The 26,901-nt window shown below is 40.3% G+C and overlaps 1 protein-coding gene across 3 annotated transcripts in view; it reads left to right on the forward strand.

Moving 5' to 3' along the window:
• The first annotated feature begins 9,169 nt into the window (after positions 1-9,169).
• Positions 9,170-26,901, forward strand: part of gphna (gephyrin a) — a 28,801-nt gene continuing 11,069 nt past the window's right edge. The window contains exons 1-18 of one of the 3 annotated variants that reach the window (XM_042388059.1): positions 9,171-9,281; positions 12,459-12,537; positions 12,630-12,687; positions 13,001-13,093; positions 15,019-15,113; positions 15,276-15,342; positions 16,650-16,946; positions 19,380-19,481; positions 20,946-21,083; positions 23,324-23,366; positions 23,558-23,695; positions 23,903-23,995; positions 24,285-24,340; positions 25,588-25,707; positions 25,815-25,873; positions 25,987-26,140; positions 26,251-26,372; positions 26,670-26,757. In XM_042388059.1, the coding sequence (XP_042243993.1) occupies positions 9,218-9,281; positions 12,459-12,537; positions 12,630-12,687; positions 13,001-13,093; positions 15,019-15,113; positions 15,276-15,342; positions 16,650-16,946; positions 19,380-19,481; positions 20,946-21,083; positions 23,324-23,366; positions 23,558-23,695; positions 23,903-23,995; positions 24,285-24,340; positions 25,588-25,707; positions 25,815-25,873; positions 25,987-26,140; positions 26,251-26,372; positions 26,670-26,757 (1,866 nt within the window). In that variant the 5' untranslated portion in view covers positions 9,171-9,217. Of the gene's footprint in view, positions 9,282-12,458; positions 12,538-12,629; positions 12,688-13,000; positions 13,094-15,018; positions 15,114-15,275; positions 15,343-16,649; positions 16,947-19,379; positions 19,482-20,945; positions 21,084-23,323; positions 23,367-23,557; positions 23,696-23,902; positions 23,996-24,284; positions 24,341-25,587; positions 25,708-25,814; positions 25,874-25,986; positions 26,141-26,250; positions 26,373-26,669; positions 26,758-26,901 lie in introns of all 3 variants that reach the window. The other 2 variants (XM_042388060.1, XM_042388061.1) reach the window with 2 other exon arrangements.

The raw sequence follows: 26,901 nt of genomic DNA on the forward strand, positions 1-26,901 counted from the left end.
ACCTTGAATCAACTGTGAAGATTTCATTCCATTTCATTAAAGTATTATTCCAATTAACTCTTGATGTACTTGAATGATAATAGAGAAAATGCAGTAATTAACTTCCTAGATACTAACATAATTATGGCAAAAATATAATACTATATAATCAATGAAATTATATAATATGTCCTAAAACATATCTCAGGATCTTTAAAGTCGCTGTGCAGAAATTGATAGTTTCTCAATTTGGTGCCCCCCCCCGAAGCAGTATCAAAAAAGACACTGTGGTAGATGTGGTAAACACCAATGCACACAAATAACTCTCCACCCCACGGTTCCAACCCAGGGACACTGAGATGACACACCAGTTTTCACTGGGATTATCTCAATTTTCTACAGATAGTCATCTATGTAATATATGTTAAATATGTATGCCAGCAAGCATTTCACAATAGAATCTTTTGTGTTTCTATCTCTCCAATGCGACACTGAGGTTGAAGCAATGTTAAAGGTAGCTCACTACATGCATGTGATGAAGAGTCTCTACATCCAAATGATCGTTCTAAAAATAACTCTGACCTTTTAAATTACTATACATTCAACAAGAACCTATATTCTAATACTGAACCTTATCTAGCATAGAATCTATCTGCATTATGGCCTCCATTAAAGCAATAAATCTGACCTACTAGATCATGTCATTGTGTTCACAAAGGGAGCATCTTTGTTTTACATCTTGTTGCAGTTCCTCCACTACTGATAATCCTATATATTTGTGTGAGAGTGGCCTGCATGCCACTGTAAGCCCCAACAGGCTCGTGAATCATGCTAAATGGTGGGAGTCATTGACCTTCAAAGACCTAAGAAGAGAAGGAAAGGAACAGTTTGAAGTCACAGTGACTCATGTAGTCTTTTATTTCATTTTTGTACATTATCTGTATATTATAAATGATATGGACAGTTGAAGGAATGAAGAAGGTGAATGGATATATGTTTTCTGATATACAATTGATATTAACCATTGACCCTTAATTCAGAATCACAATCAGTTGGCAAACAAAATGGTTCAATACACCGTCCAAAGTAAGACCTGAACCTCAATGGGTTCTTTCATTGCGGTCTGGTCTCATACATGTACAGTATGTGCTATGCCATATTATTTTAACAGTAGCAGTTGAATAAGATTATTGGTTCAAATTAAGAGTTTTAGTGTCTATATTTTTGTAAAAGTGATTTAGACATTTGTCTGACATACATTTTGGAAGAAAACCATGAATATTTGTAACACACACGTCAGTGGAAGAAGTGAGCTCACCATGGCCAGTCAGCCCGTGCAGGTGGTGTACAGTGTCACCAACCCAAACACGCAGCTCACAATACATCCACTGCAACTCTATAGCTGATGCCGGTCTCAGGCACATTGTTGTGTACAGCGCCAACATGTTTGGTGACGTACACTTCTAAACAAACTGTGAGGGAGAGATATTATCCAAACTGATTGGCGGTCATTTCAGGTGCACAGTAGGCCTACTTGTTGAGACTGATTACATTTGGTAGATTTTGTAGATTTTGGACACTCTGGGGTTTCTTGTCAAATTTATATTGGACTGTTTTTCCATTCACCCCAGTCAGTCACTGCAATAACTGTGCAGTGTCTGTCACAGCTGCTAAATAACACCCTCTTCCCTTTCCCCATTTGGATGGAGCCTTAATTAAATGACCAGGAAGTGGATTTAGGAGTCGCAGAGAGGCTCTTTAACCAGGAACGTGACTTGAAACTGAAACCTCAGGTTTAGGTTTGCAGTACACACCAGCCATTTCCTGCTCTGAAGATCTTGTCCCATATAGCCACTGTGGCAGATCGGATACCCTTTGTGGTGAATATTTCACAGGAGGATTCATGTGGGAGACATGTATGGGATAGGCCTACTGTTGGCCAGGCCTGCCACAGGTGAATGAAATGCAACAAAGCTTACAATCTATGACATTAAAAGAATAGCTCAACATTTTGGGAGAACACATATTTCCTTTCTTTACAAGAGCTAGATGAGAGGATTAATCTCATTAATTGCATGTTTGTATGTGAACTACAGAGTTGGATGTTTAGTCATGGTTAGCCTAGTTTAGTATAATGACTGGAAGCAGGGGAAACAGCTAGCCTGGTCTGATTATTTCGGGGGGAATTACAGCTTGGCACAGTGACTGTGTGCAGCCTCCTGGAGTCTTGCTGTCACAGTGAGGTTGCCAGGTTTGAAGATCAAAACCAAAACTTGGTCTGCAACCTGTGATAGAGTCATTGAAGTGACTATGGAAAAACTGTTGTAAAATTGTCATTTTTATATTTCTGTTCATGTACAGATTAAACAAACAAGATGTTAATCAGTAAGCATGAGTGGTGTTGGTAGGTGCACTTTGGACAGACCCAGGCTAGCTATTATCCCCTGTCTCCCGTCTTCATGGCCTGCACTCATATAGCTCTTTTCTGGTCTTATCGACCACTCAAAGCGCTCTACAACATTTACCCATTCACATGCATTCATACACTGATGGAAGACGCTGCCATGCAAGATGCCAAACTCCTCATCAGGAGTGATACAGTGCTTCCTATCCAAAGCACCCTACAATGTTTCTATGCTCACCCATTCACACACACACACACCAATGGCACAGCCATGGGCGTAATTTGGGGTTCAGTATCTTGCCCCACGACACTTCAAAATGCAGACTGCAGGAGGTGGGGATCAAACCACCAACCTTCTAATTAGTGGATGATCCACTCTACCTCCTGAGCCACAGCCACACCCCATGTGTCCTGACTCCACCTACGTATGTAATGCAGACATGAGACTACTATTGTTCTTCTCATCTGACTCACAGAGAGAGAACTGATAGCGTATTTCCCAAAATGTTGAACTGTCCCTTGAAGTGTTAGATTCATTTGAAAATCACAAAAATAGGGGAAAAGGATGGCTGTTAAAAGTGCTATTACTATGTGCTAAGGTGGGCATGTGCCCAGGGCCATGCAGCCAAGAAGGACTGTTTAAATATTTTGTAAGTGTAAAAATATGTGTAAAAGGATTCTGTTTACTTGGGAATCGGCCTACATGTGAATAAAAATGTAATGTATAATTATATGCCTGTATGAGTTTTTCTGAATGTTTTTCAGTGTCATTTTGTATTGCTGTGATGTCTTACTATGGCTATTCTGCACACTTGATTCTCATTTTTGTAATCTTTTACAGTACTTTTCACATATGGTTTCTGTTTTGATGCCAAATGAAAAATAATGTATGATGTGCATGATGTGCATAAGGCAAAATAGAACTAACATATGCCAAAACAATACAAAAACATAATATATGTTGTATGTAGATTAGTTAACACTGTGCTATTGTGTGCCCTTAGCAAATTGTGCCCAGGACAAGACCCACGGCCATTATTATCAGTTCATGCCAGCAAACAGTTGTCATGGGTGGGACCTCAAAGTCATCTAACTGTCAAGGACTGACCTCTACAAAGATCAGCATTTTAAACTGATATGAAAGACTTAAAAATGGTTTCAGTCCTTACAGGTAACCTACAAAGGGTAGTGTTACAGATCGAGTGACTGCTCAGGGTTTTGTGTGTGTGTGTGTGGAGTGGGCGGCGCCTTGAAGACACAGGCAGGCAGTATAAAAGAAAGTTGACAACCAAGCAGCTCCATGCGTGTCAAAGATGGATGAGTTTGCTTGACAGAAGATGCAACAAGCTGCTGAAGATATGAAAAGTTCACACACAGCTGGTCACAACAAGCAGGATCGGTCAGATTTAAACAGGAGCAGAAGGTCCGGAGGATGGGGGTTGAATGTTACTGAAAGGAAAAGTCGAAGCTTGGAGATCAGTGTACAACGGATTGACAGGCCAACGCGATCATCCATTAATCTCCAAGCAACCGCAAAATCTGTCAACCTTGCAAACATCTTTACCAGGTCAAAACCTAGACAAACTCAGACTGCTACACCTCACAGCAACATCCCTCTGCCACCTATCAGGGGATCAAGAAGCATCTCTGGCAAAGTGGAACGCACTGCTGCTCCACCAATACACAGAAAGGAGTCAGCCAAACCAAAAGGATATAACACCCATTTACCAACTGGTAACATGATGAAAAACACTGTGTTTCACATGATAGTTACACCATGTGGGAAGGCAAATCAGGAGTCTAAGAAATATAATCAAATCAGTGTTGCTCTTGCAGGAGGAGACAAAGAAGCCATCCGGGATTCAGAGACTACCTGCAGACTGATTAAACAGACTTTTGATGCTCAGCCAGATGCATCATTGACTCAAGCACCAGTGGACCCTCTAGTGCAACAAAAGAAAAATGACGCTAGTGATCCCGGCGCCAATAACAGCAGCGTGATGATGCCAGTCAGGGTTAAACATGATGCCAGTCTCTGCAAAGCAAGGCAACAAAGAGATTTCTGCTCCGATGACTCAGCTATTGAAACAGAATCCGGGGCTTCTGAGGACAAAGGTCGTCCAGAGAGGCTGAAGGAAGACAGTGATGATGAGTACTACACAGATCAGAGGATCACAGAATGGGTCCTTAAAGTCAACTCCAGCCTCTTCGCAACAGGAAATGATGAGATGAAAAGCTCAAAACCCGCAGAGGAGCAAGATGTGGCAACCATAAAGATAATTTACACTGGAGACTGAACTGATATAATATAAGAGTCATAATTTCCACTCATAGCTTATGTTAGGTCTTTCAACCACATCTCTCTTCATCATGGAGTTTGCTCACTTGTGTGACTGTGGTCACACAATTATCAAGTATATTGAAAAAAACTAGTAGGTGGACCTTGAGTTAAGATCTTTTTGTCAACTTTTTCCAAGATCAAGAATGAACTTCCACCCTCAGGTATAATTATTGATGCATGCTTGCAATAGCACAGATATAATGAGAATAAAATCAGAATGTAAAAACTTTAACATACAGTATATGTAAATATTTTTAATAACTGTAAATCTATCTGTATATAACTTTCAGTTTGCATGTATCAAAAGTCTTGCTATGAGCTTAATGGAAGACTCAAACCCACCACAAATGAAAGACTTTCAATGTGGTCCCTGCAATGTTATATATAAATATTAACTTCATGTCATCAAAGGGTTTTCAGAATGCAAAGCAAATTTTAGAGGTGGTTTAATTGCACATAAAGTCAATACAAAGACGTGAGTGGATGTGAATAGCTACAAGTTTGCCTTGGATGAAGCATGTCTATGTGAGGTGAAAATGGTTTAACTTGAGCAAAAAAGATTGTGCTTTCCATAAACATACAGGAGACAAGAGGACAAAGGACAGAGATGGAGGGAGTCAGAAAGAACAAGAGTTCTAGTTTTTGGTGATTTGTGAGTTCAGTTGGAGTCTGAACTGGAACCACACACAGTACTGACACACACCACATGCACCAGTCAGTGATTATGTTGTTAGTTTGCAACAGCTGATGCCTGTACAGTCAATATATTGGCTGTTTTGGGAAAATAAACTGCAAAAACACTCCAGCGGTCAAATTCATGTGAGTAAAGTAAGGTGAAGATTTGCTTCACGTTCTGTCTTTTTTTACAGTCTATGGTCTGAACACACCTTTTGAGGGATGGGTCCACCAACACATTTTTCCTGAGGCCAGGAAATTGCCAGGAATTGTTTGCAATGGGAGTGCCGCTTGTTTACACTAACCTACAAACGCCAGCAGAGTGACAAAGTCCTGAATCTTGTTTCTCCATGTTGACCAGATGCCCAGTCTGTAAGATGAAGACCTACTTAAACTGTAGCATTAATGATTCTGTGATCCAGATTGCATTTGGAGATCAAATAGTTAAATCAACTAATATTTTGTATTCACATGATTTGAAAAATCAATCATTTAATTGATAAACATAAGATATATTTTTGCCAGTGTATATATTACCTGTTACACCAAAGCTGGCTGCAGGGCTTGGGGCTTGGCAGGGACCTATGGGACTGTGGCCAATACTTGTCTTGTTTTTGCTGCCCTGTGTTAACTCTGGTGGGCACAGTGGGGGTAATGACTGTCAGTTCATTAACCTAAATGTTGCACACTACTCCTTCATGGACAGGTATCAAGTATATGACACAGAACACCTACTGGGATGTAGACTGGTTATTTTATTGTGTAGGCCTTAAAAAATCCCCATTAATACTGAGAACAACAGACATGTATCTGGTGGAGTGCTCTTCTGTTTTGACTTACTGAATTTTTCATTTGAAATTGTTCCATTAACAATAAAACTTTGTACATATTAAGAAGAGAGGGGCTCTTTGGATAACAAAAAGGGAACATTTGCAAAGCAGAGAGGATCTTGGGAGGCACTTGGGCTCACCACAGGAGCACATGGACTGACCAGAGAGACTTTCGGGCTGACCAGAAGGGAACATGGACAACCCAGAGTGACACTCAGGCAGACCAAAGAGTAATGGGCCAATGTGAGGAACACTTGGGCCAACAAGAGACACTTGGGCTGAGCAGAGGGGTGCTTGCAATGATGACAGGGGCACTTAACCCAACAAGAGGAACACTTGATACAAATCATAGGGGCACAGAGGCCAACCAGACCAGAGGGGACATGGCTGAGCAGACCAAAAAGGAACTAGGTGGACAACAGGGGCACTTAGTGAGCACAGACTGACCACAGGAGTACCAGAGAAATATTTGAACTGACAAAGGCACATAGTCTGTTAGTTAAATGGTAAAATATACAGTAGTCTTCAGTTTTAATATGGGGAGCCACAATGAATAATGATTCGCCGAGATTAAAACACTTTGTAGAGGCTCTTTAAGTAGATGTCATTATTTTAAGGCCTTTCAAACCCAATCAGATGTATTCAGTTAGAGGGCATGTAGCTAAGCGTCATTTACATATTGCTCCCATCCAGAACCATGATTAATAAAGAGAACAGGAAGGTTATTGACAGCAGAAACTAACAAAACACCCTTGTATAGGGAATGTAAGTTTGCTTGATTACTGATTCCCTTATATGAATTAATAATTTATCATTTTCATTCATTTATCCAATACTATACCACTGTCTAGAACTGTCTATTTTGCACTAATGTTACTTCTTATTGTGACCCTGGATGTTGGATGATGTGTATTCAAGTTTTATGAAACTGTGTAAATACACCTACGGACCCAAACAAGAGTAGCTATTGCGCTACTCTGGAATTGTCTAAGTTCACTTAGGTGGTAAACCCCCTCTTTGAGCTTCAACTAATTATTAACTTTTAATTATTTTTACCATTACAATTTATGTCATAAGGAGACATAAAATAGTAATTAAAATCCAGTACAAGATTCATTATCATATTGTCACAAATATCCTATCATTGCACTACAATATATCTACACACACACACACACACATATATACATATATATATTATGTTTACGCATACAAGGAATTTCATATTTATTAATATAAAACAAGACACCATAAACACACATATCCAAAAACACTCTATTTATATATCCACTTTCATTATAATTCATTAGCACTACAGTTCACATATTACTCTCTTCATGAAGTTCCAAAATTCAACCATAGATAATAAAACTTTGAATTACATTCGTTTCCCAAAAATACTCCACATTTATTCAGGACTGTGATTTGTATTTTCATATTTTTCACTCAAGTACCAACCTAATCATACATGTCACTTATAGTCTGTGTTTGATTTAGAAAAATCACATATTGAAGTCAGCTTCACTCAAAACATCATATTTGGCCTATAACAATCTTGTCATTCAGACCTTACAGGTCAAAAGGATGAGTGTCAGAGAAAGGGTGTCCAGCCTCTTTACATGCTTGTTTAGCAATTATTTTTGGCAGTGGTGATGAAAGTATTTAGTGTTAAACTCAGCAGGCTGATTTTACAGCCAGAAACCATCATCTGTCACGCATCTATCATGTGACACATACTGTAGTTCCTCCTCTCAAGGCATGTGACACCACTCTGTCTCCCAGCTCCATCTCACTCCAGGGTGGGTTTTGGAGAGCAGATGACCCCTGTGTCCCCCTTTGTTTGTGATATTTCACTTGGGTAGAAAATACTGAATATTTTCATGAGGGCTCAATAAAATAGCTGAAGATTTTCAGACTAAGGCTTCAAATATGAAAAGAATAAAAGGTGGTGATGACTGACCATCTAACTAATAACCATAACCTCCTGTCACATGTTCATATGTGTGTGTGTCAGGGCCAGATTAACCTGCTGAACCAAGGGGCAAAAATTAGCTGTGGACCCCTACTGACCACCCCTCCCTCCCACTTTATCTATATTTTATCCTGTTACGTTAGCATAAAGTCAGCTGGAACATTACCTCCTGCTGGTTTGAGGTATAGTATGTCAGTTAATTTGTGATATTTTGATTAAACAGATGTGTATTAAAGCTGCTATAATCAATATTTTTATGTCAACGATGGATTTGGTGTGTTTGAATATGACTGTGTGGTATTAAAGGTACAAGGGGGACATATTTTTAGCAAGTGAAGTCATTCTGCAGCTGTTGTTGACCCAGCTTGTCCATGTTTCCTTCCTAAATTTACTCAAATAGACTAAATTTGGTAACCACTAACCCTAACACTACAAAATGGAGCACTGACCAGATCATTTTGGGCCAGTGTAATTTATATTTCACACATAGGTCACCTATCTGGGGCTGTCACAAGCACTGCTCTGTTTTTTTCTTTTGGGGGGGTGGGTGGGGGGCACCAAGTCTTCACTTAGTATTTGGGGGACATTTACACCAAAGGACACAAGTATACACATGCACACACATGCATACACACACAGAGTCATCCTCCAGAGGTGCAGCACACACACACACACACAGTCTTGTTTCCATCACTTCAGAGGACATTACATTGACTTACATTAATTTCCTTGAGACTTATTCTAACCTTAACCATGATCAATAGTTGCCTAACCCTAACTCTTAGCCTAATCCTAATCTAACTTTAACTTTAAACCAAGTCTTCACCCTAAAATTAATTATTTATGTTAAGGGGACTTGCTTTTTGTCCCCATAAGAGAGGGGAGTCCCCATAATACGAGGAATACCTGGACCACATACACACGCGCGCGCGCACACACACACATTCACACACACACACATACACACACACAGTTTCTATGTATGTGCCGTCACAGTGCAGACAGAGGTTGTAAACATGGCGGCGGACGGGATGGTGCTCACCAACCACGACCATCAGACTCGAGTGGGGATCCTGACGGGTGAGGAGAGTGTTTGATAAAATGCGATAAAATGCTTCTTCATGGTGCACCTGTGTGCCGTTTCGCCGTCGGTTGCCTGTGCACGTCGGTGTCACGATACGAGCTGTCTTCGCTGCAGAGCTAGCTAGCGTTAGCCAGCATGCTAACCGGTCATTGGTGTAACGTTAGCGGGCTGCGTTTGGACAGACCGGACAGATACGGAGTATGTCCGTCTGTACCGGAGTCTGTAACGTTTATTGACATGTGAGTGACTGACTGTCATATTCAGTGTTGTACTACTGTAGTGAAATATTTTAATCAGCGTCAAGTGAGACAGAAGGAACAAGACCGCCCGGCGAATACTTTCAAAATTAGAGCGCTTTCCCCCGCCGAGCACGAGCTGCAACGATCAGCCGCTTTTATTCTGAAGTCAAAACACGCTCTTCCTGACCAGCTCTGCTGTTTGTTGCGAACTTGACGAAAGGGAAGGTTATATATATTTTCTAGCGGTGCAGCGTTACCGAGCCTACATCAGCTGCATTATTCATGTCCCTTTGCAGATCCGATGTGTTGGCCGCTATTGAGAAAGCTTTCCGCTGACATCTGTTTTATGATTATTTTGACATTTGAGCCTAATGTTTGTGTTTTTATGCAACGCAGAAACGTAGATCTGTGAATCATAAATCGTGCGTTTGGTTGGAAGGCGCGGCGCAGCCACAGATGAAACCTGTGCTGCAGGTTGTTTCAGCAGCTTCGCTAATGAGCTCAGCTGATGTCGATCGGCTCTGAGTCGTGCACAGGAGGACTGGGACCAGTATACAGTCACCAGTAGCACCGCTGCCTCCTCGTCAAGGCGGGGAGAGACGTGAGAGTAATGCTAAAAAGAGGATGCGTGCCAGCAGCTGGCATCTAACAGCAGCTCACCCTGCTGTCCTTCCAGCTGACAACCACAACCTCCTGTCACATGTTAACGCACGTTCCCTACCCATGCATGCGGTGTGTGTGTTGTCTTGTTTTACATATCTATCCATGGGGAAGACATTTTGACTGAACAGATAGGTCAAGTTTAGGGTCAGATATGGGTTTTGGATAAAAAATTGACCAAATATGGAAGATGGCTGCATTAGCACTGCTGGCCAATGTCTGTTATACAGATCGTTGGATCAATGTTGGGGAAGCCAAGGATATGAGATTCTGATTACTGGGCAGAAGGAGCCTGATATTAGCCACAACATCTCCCAGGTGTGCCATGTTAAGCTGGAATACATCAAACAAAAGTCAATTTAAGGTCCGTGTTGAAGGATAAGGCTGCAGATAGTCTATGCTTTTTTTCTTGGCAACAAATCCCATGAATAGACCAAAGCCAACAATGAATTGTTGTCCAAAAACTATTAAAAACACATCAGTGAGTCACACTGTTGCACTGGCTGACATGTTCCATCATTATCATGGACACACACACACTGTAGTGTTTTTTTTTTTTTTTTTGAGTCAGTCCCACATACACCGTCCTGCTGCAGAAAATATTCACTAGAGCACCAAATCTGTATTAATCAGGAGCTGAAAATCACAACGAATGTACGACGTATTCCTGTTTGTGTAATGTTTGCTAAAAACTACACTGGGCATCCATTTCTTAAAGATATGTGTCTTCAGGAGGAACAGATGAACTTAAGGTAGCCGCCAGTTTGACATGTATCACCTTCACATTTGGGTCATAGAGCTAAGCATATGTTTTTGTGAAACATATTTCCAGAATCCTCAAAGACTCCTTTAAAAAATCTGGATGAAAAATGATTCTATCCGTTGCGCAATTTATAAAAAAAAAAAAAAAAAAAAAGAAAGAAAAAAGTTTTGAACCTGTTTCCCAATGTGCAATTCTATTTCCTGTCCAGGTAGCCGAATTTTTTAAATTTTTCATCCAAATTAAGAGTTTTTGAGGATTTGGGAAATATCTTAAGAAGAGTACTTTTCTCTAATGTAATGGAAATACAGTAGAGGCACAGACTGGGGAAAGGCTTGGGAATGAGAGCCGAAAGCCAAAAGTGTTTAGAGACAGATGCACACCGTTGGTTTCAGTCTTTTCATTGGATTGATCTGGTCCAGGTCACATTAATTGATTAATTATATTACCAGGAGTTATTATTATATACAGTTGGAAAATACTGACATAAACATCTGCAGAGACCTTGTTTAAAGACAAGACTGGCCAGATGTGTCGCTCATGGTACAGCAAGTCTGTACTGCCTTACTGTCATTAGATAATTGGCTCTTAAATATATGATTAGAATATAGGAAATGCAGTATACGTTTATGGGGAAGCAGTTTTTTATTCTAAATCATGAATACATTTAAGGATGCAGGCACATTTGATTTGCGTACAGAACTCAATTGATGGTTTTCTTTGGTTCGATCGAGCTGAAATGCTTCACAACAGTTACATAATGTCTCATTATCTATACTTGAGATTATATATCGGTTGGTGACATTTGTAATCTGAGTTTTTGGAGAGGTGAAATCTGTCTCAACACCATATTGATGCAGTAATTTGCCAACTTACAGGCATCGCTCTCTGTTTAATTTAGAGCTATTTGTTGGCAAGATAGGGGTTTGAATGTGGTTTTTGTTGCATCAGACAACAAAAAACACAGATTTTAGGGGTTAAAGTCTGTCTGATGATACAAGTCTAAAGAGCAGGAGAAAAAAGAGAAATTGTCATGGTTTGGTTTAGGTGTGTTTTTGGTGTGTAAATGAAAAAATCAATAGTGGTAAACATGCATTTTTTAATATCTTGGGTTTGACCTGGTAACAGAGGAAAATGTCTCTCTTGAGACAACAAACTGCACCAACCTTCACCCAAATAACCAAAGTTAGACAGATAGCCTGACTGATCTCTAAATATTTTTGTCCATGACCTCAGTGTGCCAAGGCTTCAAAATAAGCCACATTCTCATATATTCATGTGTCAGGGGACTGCAGTGACGGGCAGTAGTGTCTGCAGTTGCTTCAGAGGTATGGAAAAGTGTTTAATTGAGCAATGAGGGATTAATGTTACTATCAATATGTGATCAGTAAAACTACATCAAAGGTGTTTTACTATGAGGTTTTGTCATAACTTACTCATCGACAAATGACACATACATAAATGACACATACTGCACTGTAGCAGCTCTGTAACCTGAACCTTTTCTCCTTCAGTCAGTGACAGTTGTTACAAGAACTTGGCTGAGGACAGGAGTGGAGTCAACCTAAAGGACCTGGTCCATGATCCCTCACTGTGAGTCTACACACTCACACACACACACACACTGATAAGTACACTCACACACACACTATACACACTAACTGTATCTCTGTCACCTCCTGCAGGCTGGGAGGAGTCATCGCAGCCTACAAGATCGTTCCAGATGAGATTGATGAAATCAAGGTACGTGTCTCTGCTTGAAGTCTGCTAGCAACCACGTCACTCAGTCTGTCAGAGACACAGCAAGACGCTGTGAAAACAGTCTGGACCTTTCACACTTTGCCACTGGCGTTCAAAGATGTTTTGATCTGGTGTCATAGAAGATGAGACACTTGATGACCGAGATACAAGTTCTGGTGCAACAACACTGAATACTAGGCAGCGGCTCACAAGTTGTGCACTAGGCAGGGACCATCCATCCACCTATAATATTCCAGGTGAGGAGGGTTTGTGATGTCGTTGTTAAGTGTGTGTGTGTGTGTTTACTTGTGTACAGGAAACTCTTCTGGACTGGTGTGATGAACAGGAGCTGAATCTCATTCTCACCACTGGAGGAACTGGATTTGCACCACGAGATGTTACACCTGAGGTAAACACACATAGAGCTGCTGCAAAACCTCATAAAAATTTAAATATAAAACAAAAAAAAAGCTAATAACAATGTTAAGCAAAACTTTTGAGACTAAACAAGCAAGTAATGTCTGCAAATGAACTGAAAAAACTGGTCTCTTCTTTGAAGGATGTCAAAATTAATTCAAATTATAAAAGTAGATTATGTAACATCATATAGGCCCATTCTTACAGCCAATGGTAACCAATTCATTGGCATGGCCATTATTACAGTATTAGCTCATTTCAGCCTATCACAGGTATATGTATCAGTACACTGGATATGTCTGCTGATGAGTTATAAGAAATTACTGTATAAAAATGCCAGATATACATTGTTTGAGTTCATTTAGAAATTGTATTGCCATTGCATAGTTTGTACTCTAGTGAGCGCTGACAAGTTCATTTTTTTAACTGAAAAATGTCCCACTTATTACATAGTTTGATCACAAATTTTTAGTAACCAGGTTTAAGGGATCCTCATCAAAAATGTTTATCAGTGTCATGCGTTTATCTTAGAAAGAAATCTCAGTATGTATATATATATTATCCTTAACGCAGCACTGACAGGATAAACTGGGTGAAAAAAATGAATTGATGATACACTCAATTATATTTAATACAAGGGTGTAGGTTTGATTGGGGGGACATAATGAAGTCAGGGGTTCATCAACTAAAAAAATCCCAAAAAAAAGTATTTAAATGGCTTTTTCATTTTTTATGGTATTTCCTGAATTTATGTACATCTGTATTAACATAGCAAATAACACATTTTAATGAAATTGGTCATCAAAAATACAAACTAGAGTTTCACTGTACTATTGGAGCATAATTCCTTATCTTAAAGGTGCAATATATGACATTCAGCCCCACTAGATGTTGCACTAGCACCAGCATCTCAGACCAAAACAAATGTGCATTTACTCGTTAAAGTTAGGAAAAGATAGTGGCATCTGAACAGACAGCTCACAAAACTCAGATCAAACTAGGCAGTGCTGATCCAATAGGGGTCAAGATTCTGTTACTGCATTGCCTATTTCTCGCCTCAAATGTTTTCAGAGACCTATTTTAGTGCACTGTTTAGCTGTAATATGAGAAACTTTGTGACCTGGCCGCAATGATGAAGACGGATGCAGGGAAGGACAAGGAGGGACTCACATGCACTAACATGCATGTGTGGCCGGGTCGGCTTCCAAAACAAAGAACAGAGAAGCTCAGATAACAACACACGCAGAGGGAGTGTGACTTCATTCTCTGCTCAGGACACCATTACTTCACTATATCTTTACATAGCAAATGGTTGTTTGCTGACATCTAGTGGGGCTGAATGTCACATATTGTGCCTTCAACATTATCAGCAGTTTCATGGCAGATGTTGTATTTGCACCGTTACTTTAGGGACTACTGTCCTTTACTGTCTCAGATTATAATTAATATACAGAATATTCACAGTAAATCAAAATGGAGATTACTGATTTTTCTCTTTTACCCAAAAAACATGTAAAGAAGGTGGCATTACTTTTTCCATTCCTGAGTATTACCTGCAGCTTTCCCAACAACCTCCACCAAATTCTCTGTGGACATTTTAGCCTGAGAGGCAACACCCAGGGCAAAAACGACCCAATAACAGGACATTTAAGCAACCTGGATTTTGGCAGCTAGACAGTAAGAGGACACTGTCTAGAGAGATATTAGCCAGGGGGACAAAAATAGGATTTTGAGAAGTAAGGTAGACTCAGCCCCCAGTGGAAATTACACTCTTCATTAACCCATAAACATTACTGTAATTTAATGCACAATGTTACTATTAGTATTGTTTATAGCAAGAGTGCTCACCTAGAACTGTTTGTGAGGAAGAAATGTTTCAAATCATGAGCTAAATGAGTCGTGGTGTTTGTGTTGCAGGCCACCAGAGAGGTGATAGAGAGAGAGGCTCCGGGTATGGCTCTGGCCATGCTGATGGGATCACTCAACGTTACACCATTAGGCATGCTGTCCAGGTGAAGACTTATTCTCACTCATCTGTTTACTGTTAATCAGTGAGCCATGCTGTCTAAACTAGGAGGTTCAGTACTAATCTGCTAATCTGTTTTATTCTAACCGGATTAGTGTGTGTGTTATCCTCTCCTACTTCAACATGATTTCTGCTGCATTGTTTCCAGGCCAGTGTGTGGCATTCGTGGTAAAACTCTGATCATCAACCTGCCAGGGAGCAAGAAGGGCTCTCAGGTAGGATTCTTTGACTCTAATGTACAAGACTTACTCTGTACTCTTGCTACAATGTACTGGTCCTTACTGGTGTAATGCAAATCTGTGATCTATGATGCAAATCTTATTATGAGGATCTATAGCTCCAGATAGTGTCACATGACTTGGATAAATTGTGATTTCACTTGACAAAGTACTTTGTTGTGCTTTTATTCATTTATTGCTATTACAGTTACTATGTTTGAAGATTTTAAGTGACATTAAATCTGGTGAAGAGCACACAATGACATGTTTAGACCTTGAAAGTCAAAGTTCAGGACTTGGACTTGACTTGTGAGTTGAAAAGTTTTGGCACTTCCCAAAACTCCCAAAACTTTAATTTAATTTAATTGTAATTTAACCATAATGATGTAGTAATTTAATGCTCCATCATAGCTATGTGGAAGGTTTTGCAACACAAAAAAGTGTGTAACTCCATTTATTGATTTTTATTTTTTGGTCACTTCAAGGCAGAAGAACAAGCAGAAAACATTTGACATTTTATCACCTTTTATACAGTCGTTATGGCGAAGGTGCTGGCAAGCAGTTGCCTATTTACACATCAGTAAACATGGAGCAACATTATCATTCATTTGGAGTTGTGTTTTTATTCACATTGCAAATGTAAGTCCGATATTCACTCTCCTTTTAGCTCTGGTTGGGTCCCCACCTTGGGTTTATGTGCTTAAAAACAGCTGCTGCTGGTGGAAATGAGATTGATGAGAGCCAAAACAATGAGCTAAAAGAGGCTGAAAAGCTCCTTAGAGTTGGCGATCATTCTCTGTGGGCTTGTCTCCACACGCAACCCCTTTCACATTACACACACACACAGTCTATTGTTAATAAATCCAATTAGTGCAGCTTTAAAGTAAAACGACTCCAAATGAATGCTAATGTTGCTCTGAGCCTGCTGGATGTGTAAATAGTCACCTGTTTGCTGACATAAAAGGTTATAATATGTCAATGTTGTGTGTTTGAAGCTTGTGCTAATGAATGCTACTTTAAGTATTGTATATGTTAATGAGCACAGTTAAATTAAAAATAAAGTATGGAGCTATTTGGGGTCACATTTTTTTATTTTGTGTCATTCTGTCTTCACACCAAGTATCTCAGATAATCCTGGTTAAATACTGACTTGATACAATGATGCTTTATGACACCGCAGCTCATCACAGCGTTTCAGAGCTTTCAAATTATACTCGACTTGTTCAAAGTTTATGTCCTTAGTTGCAGTTTGAAATTCTCGCTTTTGTCTAAATCTATAAATGTGCGTACTGTCATTCCTCCAGGAGTGTTTTCAGTTCATCCTGCCCGCTCTGCCCCACGCCATCGACCTGCTGCGAGAGGCCATGGTCAGGGTTAAATCCACACACGCTGCCCTAGAGCAGCTGCCCTCCCCTTCCCCTCTGATGGCCAACACGCACACCAACACACTCAGCAACACACACACCATGGAGCGCGGCACCCAGTGCGAGGAAGAGGAGGACGAGGAGGAGGAGGACAGGAGGAGAGGCCGACATGTGCACAACCACCACCATCACCAGCACGGCTCCTCCCACATCACCGCAGCCGCTATCGCTGCCAAGGTAACCAGTCGACAGGACACACCAGGACCAGTGCTGCTGCTGGAAAGCCGATTGATGAAACTTTAATGATCCCTGTGGGGAAATTGGGTCATTGCAGCAGCAGGATACAGTACTATAGACAACTGCTGCTCAAATACTATAGGCTGCTGCAGGACTACAAGCCAAAACCACATATTAGCAGTGCTAGTTAAACCGTGGCATGTTGGCTGTTGGCCCCAGTAAAGACCCCATTTACACTTAGCATTAACATGTGATCTGTATACGGAAAAGGAAAAAAGCATGTAAACGACATCTGGAGGTGGTCTGACCTGCATTGTGATCAGATCTCAGCCAGGTGGAAATGTAATATAATGTGTGAACACATCCAAATCTGCCCAACAAGTTGAAGGGTCACCTAATCGCTATCTTAAGCTTCCTGTTAAAAAGCTGCAGACAAGTCCTTCTTCAGCTAAGTAGAGCCCATTCAGCAGCAATGCCTCAAGACTCTCAAGGGGCGGCTATGAAGTGCGAGACACGGCTTTGATTACTTTCTTATAAGTAACGTGTAAGGCTACAGGAGAGTAGCCTGCAGGTGTCCTTGGCTGTCTGGGTCTGTCGCTATGCTAGCCTCGCAAGAGTTGCAAAGTGCTGAGCAGCTGCTGGTTTTGGAAGTGTTTGTCCCCAATTCTGCATTCCCATTTTAATTTTTTCTTATGATCTTGTAGGTTTATGTTATGGCCACCGGTTTGAATTATTTCAACTCAGTTTAGAAGAAATAATGTTGTTTTTTTTTTCCATTCCATCCATTTGGCATGGCTAATGTCTCTAAATAGTACAGTACCCAGGAGTCTCAGCGGCTGTATGTGTGGAGAAAAAGCCAGCCAAAATTGCAAATCAGATCTGTAGCGAATTCAGAACACTTTGTCGTTACAGTTGTGAATGAGACATGGTGACATAGTTGCTGAATTCATCCAAAATTGAGGAGAGAAGGGATTTCTGGTACAACTTAACCTGCTTCCGAGGTGCATGGAGAGGGGAAGAAGTCTGAAGGCATCAAGACTCCAGTAACACACGTTGTATAAAGAACAACTTAAACAGAAAATCAGTTACAAAGGTTAAAAATATAAAAGATAACCAAGAGCAATGAGGGACACCAGGGCTTTTCAATTACAGATTCAGTTGGGAAAGATTTTACAGCCAGGAAACGTAGATGGGACCGACGTTTTCAGCAGCCTATTTAAAATGTTTTTTTTTTTTTTTTTTTTTTTTTAGCTTTTGGTAATGACAAATGACAAACAATTGCCAATGAATGTATAATGAATGAATAAAACTTTTCTCCTTGCTATTAACACGTATTTTTTATAGAATAATATTATGATTCAAATATTAAAATTGCTATTAAAATAGCCTATTTAATTGCAGCTTGCTGGGCCATACAGAGGCTGCTTCTTAGCCAGACGTGGCCCGCAGGCCACCAATTAAACAGGCCAGAGGGACATTATAGAAACACATCAGTAATGGATTTGGAAATTTAAAGAACTAATAAAACATCACTATAAAAACTCATTAATTAAGAAGACCTCATTAATGACCCCTGGAAATAAACTTTTGCGCCAAAAAAAATTGAAAACACTTCTCTCCTCTGCTGGAGTCTTGACCCCTTCATCCAAAATCGACCCAGAATCTGCAAGTGAATTCATCTGAGCTGAAAACTATTTTCACTGTTTCCAACCGTGTAATCTTAAGCTTTTGCACGTCGTCAGTGGCACATGTAGCAGAATTCTTTTCCTGCCAAAATGCACTTGGTGAGACATAGTTAACTTCTCAACTTATGTTTTTAGCTACAAAGGTTCTTCTAACACAGTTTTTTTTTTTGTACTGATGATTCAAGCGGAAGAGTTTCATGCTGATTCAAGTCCACCAACTTTGAGTAACATAACATTGTCTATTGGAAGAATGTATGGGACTTCTACCTCCAGAGGCACACAACGTAGTTCCTCGCACTTTCCAACTCTATTGAGATTGATCACAATGCAGGCAACAACTAAGATTATTAATAGCAGGTGTGAAAGGCCGGTTGGTCAGGTTTTATTATTCACATGACATATTCAGATACAGATTGTGTGTGTATATACTGGTTGGAGATGGGGTCTTCAGTCACACAAGCCTATGTGAAACACTTGATTGGCCAAACCATGTACATGTTCACTTAATTAAATCATTAGAATCCATAGTTTGGATTAGAATAAATCCATGGAGCAGCAGGTATTTCATTAAAATGTCAACTTTTTGTAACGTCATTCTTGAGTTAGATGGAAACCGTCCATTTCATGTCATTCACCTGTCTGTCTATGCCGACATGCATCTGTGTGTCTGTGTGTGTGTGTGTGTGTGTGTGTGTGTGTGTGTGTTTGTGCTTGTGCGTACCCGCATGCATGTGTATGTGTCCATCAGACGAGCCATGCTGTGGTCATGGCTAAGGGGGGTCCCTACCTGCCTGTCAACACACCTGACCCCCCCACTCATTTCACCTGTTCCTGTACCCATGACCAGCAGGTGAGATACTCACTCACACACACCCCTCCTCTCCTGTCATTGGTCAGCTCATCATGTCTGTCAGTCACACACACTGCTGGGCCCTGTTCTTCATACGTGGATAACTTGAGTATTCATGATTTGATTGTTGATGCCTAGTTTCTTCAGCTCTTTGAAAGTGGCTTCAAACTTATCTGGAGCTATTTGTAGAATGCTAAAATATACAATAAACAAAATTATTACATTATAATAATATTATTTATTAAAAAGAACCAATCCAAATCTTATTTTTGATGCTATGAGTGAAAGGGGTAAATATAAGTTAATATTATAAAATTAAACTTTTTTGACTGTTATGACACTAATGAAAATAGAAAACATGACATTTAATGATGGAAAATTGTCATTAAAGTTGCACCCATCAGAGAATTATTTAGCTCCTTTCAGCTCATCCTTTTGGTTTAACTTTTTGACACAGTCTTACTGCTCTCATCAGTGTAGTTTCCAGCAGCAGGCAGCTGTTTTCATTGGAAAAAAACAGCAAAAAAGACAAAGCCAGCTCAGCTTATGCTGGACCACATGCAACATCATCTGGCAAGGCGCTGTGGTGGGCAACATGCAAGCACAGATTCCTGATTAGAATACTTTGGAAGATGAGTGATGTATTTCAACTGTTTGCCTTCCGATCGTCAGAATATTATGAACCGGTGTGCAGAGTTTTGTCAAACTGAACTTCTTGGTTCATTTTTCATGTCTCAGCAGTACCTGAAGCCCTGAGGCCCCTACCGACACAGCCCCTTTTGTTGTTTTTACAAAGGACTGTTATCAGTCTGAATGCAGCTAAAAGTTGTGTCAAACCAATGAAGCCAGAAAAGGTGTCGTTTGATGATGACAATTTGAAATGTACTTGCATCATAAATATAAAATCTATACACTTGTTTAAGGAAAGAGACAGCTTTAAATAACTGTACATCTGTACAGTAAAGCAGCTAGTTGTAGTGAAATATAGCTAATCATGAGTGTAATGTTATGATCAGCACACAACCAATAATATGGTTTAACTCTCTACTCATGTCACCCAAGAAAAAAACAAATGAATCCTCCTAACTGCTGTTGAAGGGTTAGCTAGCTAGCCCGGTTAGCTAGTTGAGAATGAATAGTACCATCTTAGCTGGCTAGCATCACGTTGCTGGATGAGTTAAACCATGTATGAAGAACGGGGCCCCGAAACGTTGAATCTGTGGTAATGTTGGTGGTAGAAAACGGCAGTTTGTAGGTGTGATGGCTATTTACTTTACAGAAAAAGTTTGTGTATCCTTTAAAATATTTCTATCATTTATTTGGTAAATGGTCTTACTGGTCAACTTGGCGATTCAGTGACGAGAACATTTACATCAAAACACGCATTAAGTGTGTGCGTGTGCGCTTGTGTGTTGTGTGCGTGTGTGTGTGTGTGTGTGTGTGTGTGCGTGCGTGCGTGTGTAGATCCCGGACTCGATCATTTCTCGAGGCGTTCAGGTGCTTCCTCGAGATTCGGCCTCTTTAAGCTCCACCCCTTCCGAGTCACCGCGGGCAACACAGGCGACCTCCCGCCTTTCCACCGCCTCATGCCCGACACCCAAGGTACACACAAACATTCACACATGCACACACACGGACAAATAATTTAAAAAAAAAAAAAAAAAAAGACAACAGGTGGCCTTTTGTCTGAAATTTTAAGTTCTTTGCATGTGCTTAGTAAGACTCATAAAGCATGCCAAGATACTGTATGTAGCGAAAGTGAGCTCCCATTTTTAAAAAACAGCAACAACAAAAAAAGGCCAGTTCTTGCATGATTGGAGTTTTTGTCTATGTCTTCTATTTCCCGACCTTACCAGTCACTTTAAACTGTCTCCCGATGTTTTTATCACTTCTCTCTAAAACAAGTAAATATTATAACGTACTCCCAGTAAAGAAGAGGTTGCCAATTTAAATCCATATTCCTCTCTCAATTTGGCTCTTAGATGGCTATATCAATATGAAGCCAAATGTTTGAAGTCAGATGTTAGCATCCTGATTCAACCTCGCAAAACATGACTGTCGGCCTCTCGCTCGCAGTGATGGATCACCTTTTACTTAATGAACTAAAAGTCTCGGGACTTGTGTGCTGCTTGGAACTGAATGGGAGTGAATGAGACTGTGAGGTTTGGCAAAACTGAAATATAAATATCTTCAGTTGTCGTACAGTCAAGTAATAACTGTCCTAGTTAATGCATGTCATGGAAATGGGAAAAAAATGCAAAAACTCAAATTGTGTTGGAATGGTCTCAAAGGTTATGTTTAAACGACAGGCCTTTGATTCTGTTTTCCCCTGTTAAATAAGTATGTTTGATCATATTTTAGTCACAAACCTCCCTGTTAATGATGTGTTCCTAGACTTCTTTCACGTTTACCTGTTACCTTGATAAATTCATCATAATGTACATTTCCATGTGAAGGAACTTGTCACACTACAAAAACATGTCATAATTATTACTCTGCTGCTCTTAATTTCTCTCTTTTTTTCATTACTTACTTCCCGTTGCTTCAATTTTGCTGTTTTTTTTATTGCTGTTAATGTCAGTGAAAGTCAACACTTCCTGCACAGATGTTTCACATTTCTGTGGCTCAAAGGACATAATCACTTCTGTTCTTTGTCAACTTAATTTGAAGTAAGGAAGGTGGATACTGTGCACGTCCGACCCAAGTAGATGTGCAGAACAAAAGCAGCATCTCATGGAGAAGAAGTAATTCACATTTTACAAACTCCCAAAAAATGTAAATGGTTAAACGGCCGGAATCAAACTACAGACATTGCAATTATATGACATGTGTCTTACCCAGTGACTACGAGGGAGCAGCAAGTTCCCAAAAAATGTACAATGCAACATCTGGACCAGCATGGTCTTCATCAGGCAATATTTGGGAGCTTGCAAAAATCATCGTGCAGACGACCTCTCCTTTTCCTCTGTAGGCTTTTCATTTGAAACATGCAGGAATTGTTGAGTGTCATTGATGATAAATTGTTAGTGATCAAAAATGGCTAACAAGCAGAAGCAATTGGAATCTAGAAAGTGAGAGCAGCAAAGTGGTGAGTGTGAGTCTGTAGTTGAATAAGTGCTGTGGAAATGTACATTAATCAGGTAATTCCACCCTTCCTCAATGTTTCTTACCCGGCCTTTATTAGCCATCAGCCTTTATTTATTCTTGCTGGCTATTATATGAGAATTTACAGTATTCATTTTGTTCAACGGCAGTTTACTTTCAAATCAAGACCAAGACACAGCCTGAGAAAAAGTTGCCACATCTGGAAGAGCAGAGTGTTAAATATAACTGGAGGGCAAAACATGATGTGGATGCATTTTAAAATAAACCAATCCATCATAGCGCACCTGTGTAACAGTTGGCAAACTTGATATGTTACAGCTTTTGAATTGATTAAAAAAAAAATACTCCTTAAAATATAATCAACAAATATGATATATGAAGAAAGTAAAATGTCATCACAGGTTTTACAAACTGTTTTGATAAAGCTGTGTTATGAGGAACTTCCATCATTGCAGAGAACACTCATCAGATGAAAGAACAGAAAGTCAGTTGTATCTCTGTACTGATTCCTGTTTGATTCTCTAATAATTCTGTGTTATTAGACAGAGCTGCTGCTTGAACATCACAGCTGTAAATTGTTGTATTTACGTCTCCATGTCCTGTGTATGATTAGATATATCGACATGTAAACCATTGCCAGACCGTCCTGTTATGAAGGAGAGGTATTTGAATCTCTCCGTACGTACATTTGCATCAAACAATGACCAAATATAGAACATCTGTCTGTCTCTCTGCAGGTTCAGTCACGATGTGGCAGTAATGAGAACATTCTGAGAGCCAGTAAGTTCAGTGTGTGTGTGCATGTGTGTGTCTCATTAACATGTCAGCGTTGCAAAAGCAACTTGCATCACTGTGAAATATTTTAAAACTTTATGGTGTTGTTTATAGTAGCACATTTACCTTTTACTGACACCAGTTCACTTTAATTTGTGTGTGTGTGTGTGTGTGTGTGTGTGTGTGTGTGTGTGTAGGCCACAGTGCGGTGGACATCAGTAAAGTGGCACGCCGTCATCGCATGTCCCCGTTCCCATTGACGTCAATGGACAAAGCCTTCATCACTGTTCTGGAGATGACACCTATTCTGGGAATCGAAGTCATTAACTACAGAGGTGAGTCTTCAGATGTGTGTGCGTCTGTCTTCCATTCGACTTTGTCGTTTAGTGTTATTTTAGACATAGAAGAATATAATAGTATATTGGCTCTCAAGTGATCAGCTACACACACATATCGTCATTATCATATAATTGTGTGTCTGAGTGTTGGTTGTTAAAATGTTGTTAGCAGTAAATTGAACCGGCTTGTGCTGTTCTCTCTAGACGGTTTGGGTCGAGTGCTCGCTCAGGACATCTATGCCAAAGACAACCTTCCTCCGTTCCCCGCCTCCGTTAAAGATGGCTACGCTGTACGAGGTGAGACCAATAATACTGTCTCATATTTATACAACACTAGGTTAACATTATGTTAAGGACATGGATGTCAAATAGGTTGCAGATGCCATCAAAGGTGGCTAAGCTAACATGCATTTATTTATCCCTATATGTTTATTTATTGTTGGCACTGAATGAATTAAAGATGAAATGCTTCACACAGTATATAAACTCTTCTCTTTGCTGCCACTTGAATAAAAAAAAACAAAACAAGAGAAGTGGTCTGATATCCATAGTTAACTTGACTAACATCATTATCATTGACCTGTAGCTGCTGACGGCCCAGGAGATCGCTTCATCATGGGAGAATCACAGGCTGGACAACAGGTCAGCTCTAATACACTAACACTACTGTAATGATACAGTCTTGAATTTAACACCGTTAGTAGCACTTATAGCAACACAGCTGCTGCTGCTGATAATAACTGCTACAGTAAAAGCACTTCTGCTATTCCAGAAACTACTACTTGTACTTGTTGTACTACTAATATTATAATACTGAATCATCGTGACATTGTGCTAACAACAACTTACTGCTTATACTTACTTTTACTTTTTTATAATGCCTCTTTGTTTACTTCTTTACTGGCTTAATAAGACATGTAGTTTTGCTCCATGTCATTAAATTGTATGTACATGACATGGGGGTTTTCTACCTGGAAGTTATTATAAACATGAACATCATAAACATTGTGATTAGTTCTTTACCATGAACCTCATTTTAATGGTACAAGTGCAACAACAGCACAACAGGGTAGGTGTTGGACACACACTTTGTGGGCGTCTCTAAGCACACTTGCTATTTTGTGCACAGCAGCAGAAAGTACAAAAAGGCTGGGTGAAGTGGAATATCAGATGGAAGGTTTAGTGATTAATAAATACAGTCTAAGCCAGTCACATTGCTGCTTTCATAGCTCTGAACCAGCTATGCCAATCACAGTGAAGCAAGCTCAACAAACAGACTTCTCCAGGAAATCATATTGTTGCCTCTATGGTGCAGAGCATTTCTACACGAACACACAGCAGTACACATCTGCACTGTATGTGATTGATACTGTATGTGAACAGGATGATTTGTGCAAAAGTGTGTGTGGTTAATTAACGGTATCTTTGTGTCATTCATACATGATTTTATCAGTGGATTTCTATGGGTAATAACACTATGCTGGGCCTGCTGCTTTTAGATGGCTGCAGGGATGCAGGAGAAGAAGCTACACCACTTTAAACACTAACACTACATCCTATGGTTTATGCAATGCCTCTATGACCACAACAAATAATACTACAACTTTTACTACTGCTCCTTCCGTCGATAGTAACACTACTAGCAGTGTTATGGCTGTCAGTATTACAAGTTGCACAACAACTGTGCTCACCACTAATAATAAGTTTACCACCACTGCAAGTAATGTGACCACTTCTCTGTATCACATTTCATTATCAGTGTTAATTTTGGTACGGTGTATATACTTAACTCTAATATTACCTCAGAAGCAAATACACAGTTACTAAAAAGCTTTGTCCTAGAGGCTCCTGACAAGACTTTGTGTGTGTGTGTGTGTGTGTGTGTGCAGCCCACCCATACCGTGATGCCAGGTCAGGTGATGAGGGTGACGACCGGGGCTCCCATTCCTTGTGGAGCTGATGCTGTGGTCCAAGTGGAAGACACGGAGCTACTGAGGGAGTCTGAAGATGTAAGCGCACCACATCAGGATGGCATTACTTTGTTGGTTGGGGGGGGGGGGGGCAACATGTGTGTTGTTGGCTGGTATGGTGATTATTACTGTCTTATGTGTTTCAGGGCACAGAAGAGTTGGAGGTGAGGATTATGGTTCAGGCCCGGCCCGGACAGGACATCAGGTAAAAAACAAGAAAAAAACCCAATGGCACTAAGTGGGAGCTATTTGCTAACAAAGATGCATTAGAAATGCACCAGTTAATTGTGAGTGTATTGTGTTTGTGTGTCTTCACAGGCCAATAGGTCATGACATCAGGCGAGGGGAGTGTGTGTTGGCTAAAGGAACACATATGGGCCCATCAGAGATCGGCCTGCTGGCTACAGTGGGAGTGACTGAGGTCAGCGTGCACAAGTTCCCCGTGGTGGCTGTCATGTCCACTGGAAACGAGGTACATAACACACACCAACAGATGCAAATACACTTTTTTCACATTTTTGCAGTTTTTGTCACTGAATCACGATGCCACCTGACTTCATGTGCGTGTGTTTGTACGTTTAGCTGTTGAATCCAGAGGACGACCTGAACCCAGGGAAGATCAGAGACTCCAATCGTTCCACCCTGCTGGCCACCATCCAGGAACATGGATACCCCACCATCAACCTGGGCATTGTTGGAGACAAGTAGGAGCATTTTAGCTTCACACAAGACACTGCTGCCCCCTGTTGACTTCTTGTCTCATGACACAAACATGACACAGATAGTTTTTACTGTTTTTAAAAAGTTGTGGGACTTGCAAGAGACAGATTAAGATGTTAAGATTCTGGGATGACCCCAATTATGTCACTATGACATCATCAGGGTTATTTTCTTACTTGAAAAAGCTCCCCCACAGCCCAAGAAAACACCCAATCCTTTTCACAGGTTTAGCAGTACTTCCTATGACTAGTAAAGTGAGTTTGATGTCATTGTGCTTGCAGCCCTGATGACCTGCTGTCAGCTCTCCATGAGGGAATCAGTCGCGCTGATGTCATCATCACCTCAGGGGGTGTGTCCATGGGAGAGAAGGTAACCCCTGACCTCTGACCCATCTCCTCTAACCAACAAAAGAATTCCTTGAAATGTATTCTGATCTTTAATAAGGAAGCAGTCAAATCATCCTTTTCACAACACTTAGATGTCCCTACTTTGTATCATCCAGGTTTGATTTTC

This window comes from Thunnus maccoyii, chromosome 16 (genome assembly GCF_910596095.1).
Source record: "Thunnus maccoyii chromosome 16, fThuMac1.1, whole genome shotgun sequence".
Lineage (NCBI taxonomy): Eukaryota > Metazoa > Chordata > Actinopteri > Scombriformes > Scombridae > Thunnus > Thunnus maccoyii.